At 48.8% G+C, this 15,920-nt stretch overlaps 1 protein-coding gene across 1 annotated transcript; it reads left to right on the forward strand.

Annotated features, from left to right (window-relative positions):
- Positions 1-9,771: 9,771 nt before the first annotated feature.
- Positions 9,772-11,906, forward strand: LOC308497561 (translationally-controlled tumor protein-like). Its single transcript, XM_081048335.1, has one exon. The coding sequence runs from the start codon at positions 9,823-9,825 to the stop codon at positions 10,261-10,263; it is 441 nt and encodes a 146-aa protein (XP_080904461.1). The 5' UTR covers positions 9,772-9,822; the 3' UTR covers positions 10,264-11,906.
- Positions 11,907-15,920: the final 4,014 nt, after the last annotated feature.

A 15,920-nucleotide genomic window follows, 5' to 3' on the forward strand; every position in this document is an offset into this window, starting at 1 on the left:
AAAGAATAAACTATTGCTATATGCAATAAGATGGATGAATTTCACAAACATAATGTTGAAGGAAAGAAACTAGCTAGAAAAGAATACACATGGTATAATTTATTCCATTTGTATAAAGTTCAAGAGCAGGTAAACAAGTACACTCATATCCACAACAGCCAAAAGATGGAAGCAACCCAAGTGTCTGTTGACAGATGAATAGATAAACAAAGTAAGGTATACATATACAATGGGAGGAAACTGTGACATATGCTACAACATGGAACCTTGAGGACATTACACTGAGTGAAATAAGCCAGTCACAAGAAGACAAATACCATGAGTCCATTTATATGAGGTACCCAGAGTAGCACACTGTCAAATTCACAGTGTGGTTGCCAACGACTGGAGAAGGGGAGTGGAGAAATGTTCTTCAATGGGTGTGGAGGGTCAGTTTTGCAAGATGAGCTGAGTTCTGGAGCTGGATTGCACAATAGCGTGCTGTTCTTCACACTGCAGAACGGTGCTCTGAAGTGGTTAGGATGGTAAAGGTTACGTTGTGTGTATTTGACTACAGTTAAATGTTACCTTATGTGAATTTGACTACAGTTAAATGTTACGTTATGTGTATTTGACCACAGTTAGAATTTAAAAAAAAAGCAGGTAAATGAGTCTATGGTGATAAAAGAAGGATAGTCACCTTGGGGGAGAGACACTGACTGAGAAGGTGGATAAAAGGGGCGCTGCTGATATGTCTATTTCTTGAGCTGGAGGTGGTTGCCTGGGTGAGTTCACCCGCTGTACACTCAGGACTTACAGACTTTCATGTCACTGGGGGACACAATGGTGATATGTTGCCCAGACCCCCCTTCAAGGATGGTCCAGCTGCTCAGCTGCAGGGAGCGTGGTCAGCAGTTAATCCCCAGCTATCAGCTGCTTCAGAGCCTTCAGAGCCACCTTGCCTGAGGTCGTGTCCTTGCCGGAACAGCCTGCATCTGGTGACTGACCAAGGCAGGGATGTAAGGCCCAGCCACGTAGACTCGATGCTGGATAACTGCAATGGGACTTCTCACTCCAGCGACCTGACAATTGGCTGAGTCTTGGTGGCGCTCTTGGCACAGGTTGACTTTCCCTCTGTCCTATCCTGCTTTTGCTCCCTTCCTTGCACAGGTGTGGGTCTCTCCTAAGCACTGTGCACCCTAAACTCTCTCTGTTTCTTGAGAACCTGACCTTCAACAGTTGGTACCAGAAGTGAACGAGAAAGCAGCTGATAAGATATGGTTTTGGGGACTGGATCACCGTCCATTTGACAGCAAGGGCTCCAATACTGGAGGTAGGTCAGCACACAGACAACCAGTAGTGAATTGGGAGAGTGGACCAATCGAATGGAATGTTCTAGACAGATGGCACAATGTGTCAGATGCTTGAGGTATATGGAGGGAATAGTAGCTATCAGGATGATGGAACTGGAGTTCCTTGCTAAGCTCCATGGATGTGCTGCAGGATAATGAACAACGTAGGGCCAGTAACAAGCAATTGAAAGCCGGACATGAAAATCAGAGGGCCTCTGTGGTTCACACAAGGAGCCCACATCTCCTGCAGTGGGAAAGCGTGGAGAAGCCGAGGGTTTTCTAGTCTGAGTGACGGACTTCAAAGACAGTTAAATGCCCAAGTGAGGCAGATGTCTTATGCTGAAGTTAGGGTCCTGGTTGGAAACACCTGGGACCCTGACACGTGGAACAGATGTCAGAGTGGATGCCCCTGAAGACTTTGATGCCACTAATTCCTCTGAACCTTCTGGGCCTTCAGAAGTGGCCCACTCCTCCGTGGGAAGAGCCAGCACTCCATCTCTTCTGGGAGAAAATGCAGACCCGTCTCCCTCACAAAGAACAGGTACCCCCTCAGGATGTGTCCACCTCCCCTCCTAGCTGCTTGGCCTATGCTAGGTTAACTGCAGCATACCCCAGCCAGGGAAGTGCTGGGCTTGCTAAGGGAGGAAAGGGACTGTACCCCACAGGAGTGGCAAAGCCCAGCCAGCGTGTACTGAGGGTACACATGGTACTGAATCCTAGGGGTACTCGATGAAGGGGGAAGGAACATAAAATTGAAAAGGGAAGAGTCTATCGACTTGAGATCCCTCTCTCTCTCTCTCTCTCTCTCTCTCTCTCTCTCTCTCTCTCTCTCTCTCTCTCTTTTTAAGATTTTATTGGGGAAGGGGAACAGGACTTTATTGGGAGAACAGTGTGCACTTCCAGGACTTTTTTTTTTCCAAGTCAAGTTGTTGTCCCTCCAATCCCAGTCGTGGAGCGTGCCATTCAGCTTCGAGTTGTTGTCCTTTCAGTCTAAGTTGTGGAGGGCGCAGCCCAGCCCCAGGTCCAGTTGCCGTTACTAGTTGTAGGGGGTGGAGACCACCATCCCTTACGGGACTCGAGGAACCGAACCGGCAACCTTGTGGCTGAGAGTCCAGTGGCCCATGTGGGAATCGAACCAGCAGCCTTCGGAGTTAGGAGAATGGAGCTCCAACCGCCTGAGTCACCAGGCTGGCCCGAGATCCCTGTCTTGAGTTACAGATTCAATATCCTGGCAAGAATCAGGAGAGATGGTGGAAACTCGTGACTAGGATGGATTCTAGAAGCATGGAAAAAGTTGATGTGTGAAGGCAAGCACACCACCTGGCCTGTTCAGGTTCTCCAGGCAGTGTAGGAGACACCGAAGGAGACTGCTCCAAGGATGACGGCTTTGACTGAGGCTGGCCCCGAACACGGGGCTTTCCTTCCATCCCAGAAGGGCCAGCAGTTCCCTCACAGGAACTGACACGTATCCCAGGGATGGGTTGCCTTTCCTGTCTGAGGGGTCAGCCAGCACAACTCACTGCGGGCTTATGGACTATTTGATCCACTATCCCGGGTCCCACAGAACTGTAGCAGACCAGGAGTTGTGGGAGTAGGCCCATGATCACGGCATTAGTGGTCATATCGTGTACTGTACCCGATGAAAGCAGACGCTGGCCTGGTACAGCACTGGGACAGGCTACCAAAGCACGGCTGCACAGAGGCAGTACCCCTCTTTCTAGTACCTCTTTCTTTCTAGAAATACATGCTTTCATTCTTTCTATAAGTTGACAATTATTTTGTTTTGAGGTGTGTATATGTGTACACAAAAATGTAAATTTAAATTGTACCTGTGCAATTTTGTTTCATGTTTCTTCCTCCCCCACTGAATCAGTAGTCAAAACAAGATATTTTTCCTTTCTTTTTATTTTGAAATAATTCCAAACTTACAGAAGAATCACAAGACTAGTGCAAAGAACTTTTTTGTCCTGAGCCATTTAAGAGTATGTTGCCAGCATACGAAGGTCGGACAATTAAGTTTGCAAACTTATCCTAGAAAAAGTGCTACACACCTCATTGCTGAAAATCACTATGGTCATCTTCGAAGTCCTCCCCTTGGGAAGCTGTGCACTGAGCCAATGCCTAGTCCACTCTTCAAAGCAATGTTGGAACTCTTTTTCTGGAATGGCCATCAGAGCTGTAGTCATATTACCCTTGATGTCCTGAATGTCATCCAAATGTCTTCCTTTCAATGTTTCCTTTATCTTCGGGTGAAGAAAGAAGTCACTGGGAGCCAGATCAGGTGAGTAGGGAGGGTGTTCCTATACAGTGATTTGTTTACTGGCTAAAAACTCCCTCACAGATAGTGCTGTGTGAGCTGGTGCATTGTCGTGATGCAAGAGCCATGAATTGATGGTGAAAAGTTCAGGTCGTCTAACTTTTTCATGCAGCCTTTTCAGCACTTCCAAATAGTAAACTTGGTTAACTGTTTGTCCAGCTGGTACAAATTCATAATGAACAATCCCTCTGATATAAAAAAATGTTAGCAATGTTGTTGCAACAAGTTTGCAAACTTAATTGTCACACATCATATGCCCTGTCAATCACACAAATACTTTCTGAGTGTTGTGTATATTTCCTAAGTTGTAAGAGAAAGTTGTAAGAGAAATACAACTTTCTCTTACATGATGAGTACAACACAAGCATCAAAACCAGGATGCTGACAATGACACTTCACTACAATCTAACCCACAGACCCCATTTGAGTTTTACCAATTGTCCCAACAACGTCCTTGCAAAAGAATCTAACCCAGGAGTACACCTTGCTTTGATTTCCATCCCTCTTTAGTTTCTTTTAGTCTGGAACATTTCCTCAGTCTTTCCTTGAGCTTCATGACTACTTTTGATAACAGGCCACTTATTTTGTCGAATGTCCCTTGATCTGGGTTTGTCTGATGTGTCCTCGTGTCTAGATTCAAGTTACGAACTTTAGCAGGAATATCACGGAAGTGGTTCTGTGTTCTTTCCTCTGCATCCTACCAGGTGGGGCATAATTCAATTTGTTGCGTGAGTTGTGATGTTAACTTTGGTTACTGGATTAATTTGATTAAGACGGTCTCCGCCAGGTTTCTAAGCTCTCAGAATCTAAGATCTGGGTGCTAAGTGGGCTCCCTGCTTTAGGATGTCGCTGCTTCTAGCTGCTCTCAGAGGACAGGTGTAGGGAACAAATGTTTTATACACACATACACTTACACATACATCCTTACCTATTTATATCAAGTGAAAACCATTCCTATTCCAGTCCAACACCATAGGGATTTTCTAGTTTCTCCATTACTCTATTTGTCCTTACATTTTTGATACTGAGAAACTTGGCTTCCATTAGCCTATTATCATCAAAATACTGTATTTACTTCTTTGATCAGTCCCCTGCTGTCTTCTGTGTCACCAGTGTCCTGCCCTGTCATCAGCTCCCTCTTCACCTGACTTGAACTCTGATATTCCCAGCGGGGCGGCTGCTGCCACACCCCCATCCCTGTGGAAACCCAGCTGTGCTTGGGCTCCCACACCTCACTCAACCACCACGGTTCCCCATCTCCCCACATGGACTCCTCCTTGTTCTGCTTGGGCCCAGCCAGGAAATGGGATTTTTTAAAGGAAATGGACTAAGAACGTGCACTATCAATTCTGACTGGGATGGAATCAGTCATACGTCTTCACAGAGGCATGAGGGTAAAATTAACAATATTTGAACTTATGTTAGGGTTCTGAAAGTATCAACTACATTTCAGCATTGAATCTACTTGGCACTCATTGTTGTAAATAGTATGAAATGGGGGTCGAAGTTTTCCCGGTAAATAATAGCAACACTATTTATTATATAATCATCCTTTTCCCACAGAATTAAAATTTCACCTTTTATGTGTTATATTCTTGTAAAGAGATCCCTATTCCTGGATTTTCTAGTCTGTTACGCTGGTTCGACTGTCTATCCGTATGCCAATATCACATGGATTTTATTATGGTAGTTTTATAGTGTCTTCTGATATCTGGTAACCCTTAATGTATTCTTCCTACATTTATTGGCTATTCACAGGTGCTTTATTCTTTCCAAATGAATTTTAAGATAATTTAATAAAATTAAAAAGAAATCTGTGGATATTATAATTGGAATTTATTATTTTTATATACATTTGTGGAGTTGATCTTTTTGTGACATCAAGTTTTGATGTCGAAGAATGAGACAACGAAGGCCATATAAGGCCTACTCGTTGCTCAGGTCTTGCTTCGCTTATTTACTCAGAAAAACTCCAAGAACCTACCATATGCTGAGCAGCTCGGAATACGGCTGTGAACAAAACAGGCAAGGTTCTTGCCATTTTGGAATATATATTCTAGCAGGAGGACACAGGTAATATACACGTAACGCACGAGGGTATATCACAAGTAAATAAGCAACATGTCGGATGGTATTAAATGCTATGGAAAAAAAATGAATCCAGCTTTTCATGCAGATGGCGCCGAAAGCGAAGAAGGAAGCCTGTGACCCTCCCAAAGCCGAAGCCAAAGCAAAGGCTCTGAAGGCAAAGAAAGCAGTCCTGAAAGGCGTCCACAGCCACACCACAAAGAAGATCCGGACGTCACCCACCTTCCCAAGGCCCAAGACACTGCGGCTCCGAAGGCAGCCTACATATCCTGGGAAGAGCGCCCCCAGGAGAAACGAGCTTGATTACTATGTGTATGTATATGTATATGTATATGTATATGTATATGTATATGTATATGTATATGTATATGTATGTGATACTATGTATCATCAAATTCCCCCTCACAACGCAGTCAGCCATGAGGTAGACAGAAGCCAACAATATACTTGTGTTCATTGTGGATGTCAAAACCAAGCACCAGATCAAACGGGCTGTGAAGAAGCTCTGTGACATTGATGCCTCCCAGGTCAACACCCTGATCAGGCCTGATGGAGACAAGAAGGCATATGTTGGGCTGGCTCCTGACTATGATGCTTTGGATGTTGCCAGCAAAATGGGATCATCTACACTGAGTCCAGCGGGCTAATTCTAAATACCAAATTCTTTCACAGAAAAAAAAATCCAGTTGAATGGTAGGAAAAAGGCTGTTTTCTTCCTTTGTTTTGGGTGACCAGGTGATGAGGTGACATTTGGGGACATTTGAGTATAGTTGTGAAGGAGTAAGCCATGTGTTCCCGGTAGAAGAGATAGCAAACACAAGGCGGGGCATGCTTGCTGTGTTATACTTGCAGAGGAAGAGCAAGCAGCCTGGTGCGGCTACACCGGAGTAAGTGAAGGGTAGACGGGTGGGGTAGTGGGGGTAGTGAGGACTTTGGCTTTAGCTCTGAGTGAGAAGGAAAGTTACTCCTGAGTTGTTTTGTAAATAAATTTTATTGGGGAATACTGGGGAACGGTGTGTTTCTCCAGGGCCCATCAGCTCCAAGTCAATCTACATAGTTGTGCTGCAGCGCAGCTCCAAGTCCAGTGACCATTTTCAATCTTCAGTTGCAGGGGGCTCAACCCAGATCCCATGTGGGGATTGAACCGGCCACCTTGTTGACAACCCGCGCTCTAACCGACGGAGCCATCAGTCCTCCCCTCCAGAAGCTCGGTGGCAGCTCACTGTCCTCAGTCTAGTTGTGGAGGGCGCAGCTCACTGGCCCAGGTGGGAATCCAACCAGCAACCCTGTTGTTCAGAACTCGCGCTCTCACCAACTGAGCCGTCCGGCCTCCTGAGTTTTGAGCAGAGAAGTCACACAATCTGATGAAGGTTTTAAAAGATCATTCTGGTGGACAGGGGTGGAAGGAGGGAGACCAATTAGGATAATTCTTGCCTGAAATGATGGTGGTTTGGATCAGAGTGGTAGAGGTGGGAAGTGGAGGCTTCAGATCGGCCTGACTGACGTGCCACCATAGCCCACTAGAGGGCACTACACGCATGTCTCGGTGAGGCTGAGCGGCGTGAAAGCCGGGCCTTTCTTCATCCTCCCATAAAGACAGGTTGTGAAATCTACCTAGTAACAGCAATCCTCCCCCTTTGCTACTAGAACAGGTTTTATTCGGGACTGTGGTGTTCCCAGCTTCAAAGGATGAATCATGATGGCTAGCATCTAATGTCATAAACTTCCTTTCCTTCCGAGACCCTCCAATCTCCCCATCAACCCCTCCTCCGATATGCGTGCATGTATTAAGGTAGGTCTGGGAAAACAGGTTTGCCGACTGTGACTATGAAGGGAGTCCCTTCTTTGTAATTATTTCTTATGGGATCATTGCCTTTTTTCCCCCTTTCTTCCCCCTCCCCATCCCCGACTCTGGTTCAAGCCGTTGTCTCTCAGTCTAGTTGTGTAGGACACAGCTCCCTGGCCCATGTGGTATTAGGAGCTTTTCGCTCCCCCTCTCCCCCGCTGAGGCAGTCGGTCGCCCGTTGTTGGTGGGCAGCACACAGCAGCCGTGGCAGCTCATGCCAACCTCTGGCTGCTCAGGGAGAGCTGTTGTTCACAATCTTAGCTGTAGAGGGCGCAGCTCACTGGCCCAAGTGGGAATCAAACTGGTGGCGTTAGGAGCACAGCGCTCCAACCACCTGAGCCACCCTGAGTTGTTTTCTTATAGGGAGAGTGTTCTCATCAGAGGCTGGAATGCTTGGCAATTCTGGTTCATAGTATGAACTAATATATCAGCATTCTGATTTTTACATTAATTGCTGACTCACTGTGTTTGTAAAAGCTCTTTTCTGAGTCTGTGTGGCTGAGAACTAGACCTTGAAGTCCTGGTGTTTCCAAGATATCGGACAACTTATAAGTCTACAAGCAACCAGCCAATGGGTTTCCTTTGAAGACCCCATGTTGCCATGTGTCCAACCCATCACCCACTTCTGGGGTGTTGGTTTGGGCTTCAGAGTTCAGTGTCTTACGCTGACATCCCACTGTGTCATTCCTGATGTTGATAAAGCCGGGTTTAAGCCAACGCAAAGTTCTTTGTTGTCTTCAGGACCCCCTGCTGTGATCCCCAGCTGCTCTTCCAACCCTACAGTAGAAGAGTCTATGAGCACAAACTCGAGTCTTATATGAGAAGATACTTCATAACAGAGAATATTCAAATGTTGATATGAAAAGTTACTCATGCTCCTGAGTCTGTTTGGCAATATGTACTAAGCTGAATATACACTTATCCTATATCCTGGCAGTTTTACTCCCAGCTATGTATACAACAGAAAGTATACATATGCTCATGAAATGTAAGAATATTCATTGCAGGATTATTCCTGATAGTTCAAACTGGGAAACAACCCAAATGCACATCAACATAGAATAAATACATTGTGTTATATCTATACCATGCTATAATATAGAGCAATTAAAATGAAGGCACTATTGCTATTTAAAATAATCTGGAAGTATCTGATTAATATAATGTTGAGAGAAAGAAGCCAGACACAAAAGACTATGCATGGTCTCATTCCATTTAGAAGTTCAAAATCAGGCAAAAACCAACCTATGGTGTTGGAAGTCAACATAATGGTTACCTTTGGAGGAGGTGGTGGGGAATGACTGCAATTAACGTTCTAGGTTTTGATCTGGGCAACCTCTGGCAACTGCCATTATACCTTCTGTCTCTATGATTTTAACTACTCTAGGTACTTCACATAAATGGATTCTCATATTTTTGGCTGTGACTAGCTTATTTCACTTAGCATAATGGGTAACAGGGTTTTTTAGTCTTTCTGGATCCCCACTGAAAAACAGATAGAACAACTGGGGAACAAAACCAAAAGCCCAAGGACAATGTTTATAACGAAACTTGGTGCTATGGGCTGTGAGGGTGATTTTGCTGCCACATCTGTCACGCCATTGATGCCATGGTTGATTTGGCTGGTTAGGAGGGGCACCCCTTCCTCCCTCACCACTCCATGTACATCCCTACAGAAGGACAAACTTCCCGGACAGAGGAGAGAACCATTCTTCTGTCAAGGGTATAGGAGTAGCTGCACTCTCCCTGCTAGAATCTCAAGGTCCATTTGTAGAACATAGGGTAGTCAAGCTCCCGAGACTCAAGACACATCCAAATGAGGCATTGTATGTGGCAGTCTGATTTTCTTAACAAACAAACACAGAAACTATGGTTTTTCTGCCCGCTCCCCCCCACCCCCTTAGCTCCACTCAAGCTGGATGGCGCTTGCTCCCAGCTCCGGCTCCTGCTCAGCCAGCACCGCCCTGCTGGTCTCCTTTCAGCCGTCAGGATCCTCTACAGCAGGGGTGTCCAAACGGCGGCCTGCGGGCCAACTGCGGCCCACAATCCATTTTTAATTGGCCTGCAGCGAATTCCAAAAATATATTTAGTTTACTTAAATAAACCAGGTGAGGCAATACGTACTTCACCTCGAGTGAGTGGCCCGGCTGTTTGTGTATTTTACCGCATATGGCCCTTGGTGAAAAACGTTGAAAACAGTTTGGACACCCCTGCCCTACAGGGACCTCATCAGCCATGAGATGTTCTCCCACATCTGCAAAATCCAGGAGATTGTGGATGGGCTGTGCCTGGAAGTGGAGGCGAAGATGGTCAGGAGGAGAGAGGGTGACATTGATGACTCGCTCATTGGTGGCAATGCCTCCGCTGAAGACCCGGAGGGTGAAGGTCCTGAAAGTACAGTAGTCGCTGGTGTTGACATTGTCATGAACCGTCATTTGCAGGAAACCAGCTTCACAAAAGAAGCCTACAAGAAGTACATCAAAGATGACATGAAATCAATCAAAAGGAAACTTGAAGAACAGAGACCAGAAAGAGTCGCACCTTTTATGACAGGGACCGCGGAACAAATCAAGCACATCCTTGCTCATTTCAAAATCTGCCGGTTCTTTATTGGTGAAAACCTGAATCCAGATGGCATGGTTGCTCTGCTGGACTGCCGTTTGGATAGTGTGACCCCATAGGTGATTCTCTTTAACGGAAAAATGTTAACACAGTGGGCCAGTGGGATCCATCACCTGTCAGCATCATAACTGGCAGCTGCTTTTCACCTACACGACAGCACTAGGACAGGTGGGACAGGGATTACCTGGAGCTCTCCGGCTATTTTGACCTTGATTGATTTGGAGCAGAGGCGTTTTTAAGAAAATCATGTCATGTCGGTTGTCTAAAAATAAAATGCGTTTAAACTCAAAACAAACAAATAACTAGGGGCTATGAACTGAATTGTGTCCTCTCCCCAATTAATATGTTGAACCCTAAATTCCAATGTGACCATATTTGGAGGTAGAGCTTTCAGGAGGTAATTAAGGTTAAATGAAGTCATGAGGGTGGGTCCTTAATAATAGGGAGAAGAAATAGAAAGAAGAGAGAGATCTCTTTTTCTTGCCGTCTCTACAATTACAGACGGAAGAGGGACCCAGCGAGAAGGCACCATCTATAAACCAGGAAGTGAGTCCTCACCAGAAACCAAACTCTGCTGGACCTTGATCTTGGTCTTTCCAGCCTCCAGGACTGTGAGAAATAAATTTCTGTTGTTTAAGCCACTTATTCCTTGGTATTTTTTTATGGCGGTATGACCAAAATACTATACTAGGTGAAATTTCCATGAACTCCAAAATATAAGTTGGTGAGGACCAACTATTGGCAGCCACAAGACTTTCGTGGTACCAGAATATGTGTAGAAAGAAGCAGAGGTAAGTAATGAAGCATCTAACAGATCTGAGAGTAGAAATTCCTATAAGTACTCAGCAGGAACTCACTGAAGCTTGACCATTTTGAGAACAGCAGCTGAAACGGGGAGGTTTTCTGCCCATTCCAGTAGTGGCTAAGTTTAAGGAGTCTGCTTCAGGTCTGAAATGACAGACTAGTCTAGTCAGTACGAACTCCGCAATTGACCTGTAAGGGCTTCCTTCCAGGAAAGGGCCTCAGTCTGTGGGAAGGAGGCACAGAGGCAAGCGGCAAGGCTGAGGCTGGGGAGGGCTGGAAAACCCACACGAACCAACCGGGACTCAGTCTGCAGGCCAAGTGCAGCGAGGGAAAGCTCCTGAGCTGTACAGCAGGGGAACAGGCAGGCTCCTAGCTGGGGCCATAGAGGACTGGAAAAGACAAGCCGTCCATGGGTCCTGCTCCCGTCCCCTCACTGTCCACCCGGGCCACATGGGGTACACAGAGCCACACGGCTTGACCCTCATCTCTACCACGCACTGGCTTCCTGACCCTGAAAGCATTCCAGAAACAACACTGCCCCTCAGGCTCCTTGTGAGGAGCAAAGGACACAGTGAAGCAGAAAGCTGTGCACAGAGACGCTCTGAAACCTGATCCCTGGGCCTTCCACTTAGCTGCTAAAGTGACCAGACGTGCCACTCTCCCTGCTTAGAACCTCCCATGGCTCCCTACTGAGTGCTGGATCAAGTCTAATCTCCTCACCCAGGCACGCCAGGCCCTCACACTCAGGCTCCTGCCCCCCTTTTCTCTGGCTCCATCTCAGGATCTCCTCCACGAGAACACTCCTTCGGGCCTCGTGGTGATGACTACGTCCCTTGTCCCTCCACACATTCGCTCTAGCAGGTAAGTCTCTCCCTGGATCCCCCACTGCCCTGCCTGAATAACCTCTAACGAATTCTGTGACGGTCAGCGTAAACACCCCTTCCTCAGAAGGGGTTTTGCCTGACCTAGGCCCTCCCCTCAAGCCTGGACAAGGCTTCTCGCCCTGTCGCTCCCCCAGTTCAGTGACTGCCTGATGCCCCTCTGTGGCAGGAATGAGGGCGACCTCAGGCCCGGGACCCAGGCCCGGTATATACATGCTCAGTGCTCAGTCAGCACTCACGGAATGAATGAACTGAGCCGAGCTGCCACACGTACCCACGCCAGGCAGTCAGTGGAGTGAGGCCATGGTCACAGCGTGCAGGAGTGGGAGCCACAGGGACAGCTGCCCTTGCGGGGGGTGTGGGGGGGCATTCCAGGACTGAACATGCCAGGTGGGAAGGCCCTCAGAGAGCAGAAAAAGGTTCCGTATCCTGAGCAACCAGGAAAGCTGCACGGATAGCAGGAGCGGGCAAGACTGACCTGCAGGCTGGGCTGTCCAGAGGCCTGCAGGGCATGCTGCAGGGCTTGGCTGAAGAGATCATTGGTGATGGGCGTGCCTGACTGGATGCCGGAGGACATTGGCGAGGTCCCTGAGGAATGGCCCTGGAGACAAACCAGTGGTCAGGGCTACCGCAGAGCCACCTCAGTCTCCCAGCACATACCCACTCCTGTCACATCACCCCACGGTGCTCCCGGGGGCCCCACTACTGCCTCCCACAGGGGCCTGCGTGAGCCAACCACACAGAGGTACCTAAAAGCTCGTTATGTGGGCAGGAAAGGCCCCATTCTCCTCTGCACCAGGGAAGTGGAATCGAGCCCCCCACCTGGACGAGGACCCCAGCACTGGGGGCCCCCACCTCGGAAGCTCGTGACCATCACGAGGAATACTTAAGCCGGTGAGGGCTGGGCCCTGTCGGGGATGAGGACGCTCACGTTATGTGATGGGGGGTTCTCCTGAACTACTAGGGCCAGGAATCAATCAAGACAGTGCTGCACCCCGGACTTCTGAGCCCTGGAGGCAAGTAAGGGGGGGCGCCCCAGCCCCGCCGCAGTGAGAGGCCCACCAGGGCCCAGGCAGAGTGCAGCTCAAACCAGATCTAGCACCGGGGTCGGCAAGGGCAAACCCACTCCACCGCTGCGGGGCCCAGAACCACCTTCCCACCCTGTCTCCATACCTGGGTGCCAGGGGTGGGGGTGTGAGAGCTGCTCTCAGGAGTGCTGGCCAGGGCCAGGGCGGTGGCCAGTTCGCTCTGGGTGATGGGCCTGGGTCCGGCAGCTCCACTGTACCCCAGGGAGGCTGGGCGGGAGCTGGGTGTGCTGCTAGAGGGCGTGGACCTGGTGCTCTGGAGAAGGGAGCCCAGAATCAGGGAAGCGGCCTTTGATGGACCCAGATGACCTCACCCCCACCCAGGTACAGTTCTTGCCAGGTCCAGATAGCAAGTGTGACACGGCCGGTGACCACCTCCCAGCTTGGGCACGCCAGGGCCCCGGGTGGGGCTCATCCCTGGCACCGTGTCCCCAAAGGGCAGGCAGCCAGGCCGCTTACTGGGTGAAAGTCATCCTCTTCATCAGAGAGCCCCTCAAACAGGAAGCCACCTGGAGGAGGGAGAACAGATTTCAGGAGGAAGAACGGAAAGGCACAGGCGGAGCTCCAGAATCTCAGCTCACTCTCCAAATTCATATTTTCATCTCTCCCCTTGGAAAATTACAGGACAGATGCACTCACTCCCTGACTCAAACTGAGTTTCAGAGGAACACACTCTGCCAGCGCTATACATAGCTGCTGAGCAAAGCATTTCCTGGGCCATGCTGGGTCCCGAGGGACCTGCATTACGCTCTCTTGGGACTCACCTGGCATGTCCCCATAGAAGCTGGCCCCTGCGAGGAGAGACTTAGCCGGGGCTCCGGGCCGCCGCTCGCCCCCGCAGCGTCCCAGCCGCTCCGGCGTGCCGCGGCGCACGCTCACACTCACCCCGACCCGCACGCGTCTTGCAAGGACAGTCCGGGACCCCCAGAGCCGCTCGCACGCGCTCCCCCCGGCGCCTCGCACTCCGCAGCCGCCCCGCGCGGCGTCAGATCCCGCGCCCCGCCAGCTGCGCGGCGCCACCTACCTTTCCAGACAGCCGAGATGCGAGGTCCGTTCCGCGGGTGGCCTTGGCGGGTGGCGGCCACCCCGAGCAGCAGCAGCAGCAGCCGCAGCAGGAGCCCAGAACGAGCCGGCGGGCTGGGGACGCGGGCGCGCGGGGTGCCGAGGGCGGCGCATCCAGGCGGAGGCGGTGTCATCCCGCAGCCCCGGAGCCACAGCGGCGAGCAGCACAGACTGAGCCAGCGCCGACCGCGGGCTGGATACCAGCACGAAGAGGCGGAGCCAAACGCCTGGCCCCGCCCCGCCCCGGCCCCGCCCCTCGCAGCCTCTCGCCTCCCGGCTGCCCGAGGGGGCGCAGTGCCCGCCGCGAGGGGAACCTTCGCCGTCCGCTCCCGGCAACCGCGGGGGAACCCGGGCCGACAGGCACGAGGCCGCCCCGTGGTCCGCCCTCCGCGGCGGTCCCGGCCCCTTCAGAGCCTCGGACCCCCTCCACCCAGCCCATGAGGGCCGGCCTAGGAGTCCGGGGGGACCCCTCAGAGGCTGCCTACGTGTCTATCGCGAAGCACCCTCACTAATGGCCAGCTCAGGGCTTAGGGCCTCCGAGGACAGGCTGGCCTGAGTGGGGACCACTCCCAGCCTATAAGCAAGAACAAGATGTTTTCTCTCAAGGGAGACGGGGCAGAGGGTAGGCTGTGGGGAGCACTGGGAGCCCCGTCATTGCTCTCCCGTGGGAACTCTGGTAATTTTTCATTTTGGCCTGGCTCCCTCCCCTCCCTCCTGTCTTCTCCCCCTTCCCCAGCCTTCTGGGCTGCCTCCCCCCAGCCAGCTGGTGTGTGCTCAGAAAATCCAAACTCATTTCCACGTGAGTGGAGGGGGATATAATTGAGAAGGCCCCCTTTATTATGCTGAGGTCGTTTCCTTCTATTGCTAATTTGTTCAGTGTTTTTTTAATCTTGAAAGAATGTTGAATATTGTCAATTTATTTTGTACAATGAGACACTCCACTGTTTTTTCCCTCCATTTTTTTGATAAGATGTATTATATTGACTGATTTTCATATGTTGTACCATCCTTGCTTTCCAGGAACAAATCCCAGACTAAAATTTGATCCCAGGCTAGTAATTTGATCTTGTGTATAATCCTTTTAATAAGTTGCTGATTCTGTTAGCATTTTTTCAGGGTTTTTTCATCAACGTTCAATAAGGGATATTGGTTTGTAGTTTTCTTTTCTTGTGGTGTCTTTGTCTGGCTTTGGTATTAGGGTAATCCTGCCCTTGTAAAATGAGTTAGGAAGAGTTCCCTCCTCTTCGATTTTTTGGAAAAGTTTGAAAAGGATTGGTACTAGTTCTTTAAATACTTGATAGAATTCACCAGTAAAAGCATCAGGTCTAGGACTTTTCTTTTTGGTAGATTTTTGATTATTAATGAAATCACCTTACTAGTTATAGGTCTATTCAGATATTCTATTTCTGTGCTCTAGTCTCGGTAGGTTTTGTATTTCTAGGAATTTGTCCATTTCATCTAGGTTATCCAATTTGGAATACAATTGTTCAAAATAGTCTCTTAGAATCCATTTTATTTCTGTAGAACTGGTGGTAATGTCCTCACTTTCATTTGATTTTAGTAATTTCAGTCTTCTCTCTCTCTTCTTAGCTCATCTAGCTAAAGGTTTGTCAATTTTGTTGATCTTTTCAAGAAACCAACTTTTGGGTTTATTGAGTTTTTTCTATTGTTTTTCTCTACTCTATTTATCTCCCTTCGGCTAGTTCTGGGTTTAATTTTTTTTTCTAGTTCCTTAGTTAACTTCAGTTAGTTTTTTGATTTGATATTTTTAAAATTATAATTGACATACAATATTATATTAGTTTCAGGTGTGCAACATAGTGATTTGACATTATATCTCAAAATGATCATTGTGATAAGTCTAGTAACCATCTATCACATAAC

The sequence above is a fragment of the Rhinolophus hipposideros genome (genome assembly GCF_964194185.1).
Source record: "Rhinolophus hipposideros genome assembly, chromosome: 5".
Taxonomy (NCBI): Eukaryota; Metazoa; Chordata; class Mammalia; order Chiroptera; family Rhinolophidae; genus Rhinolophus; species Rhinolophus hipposideros.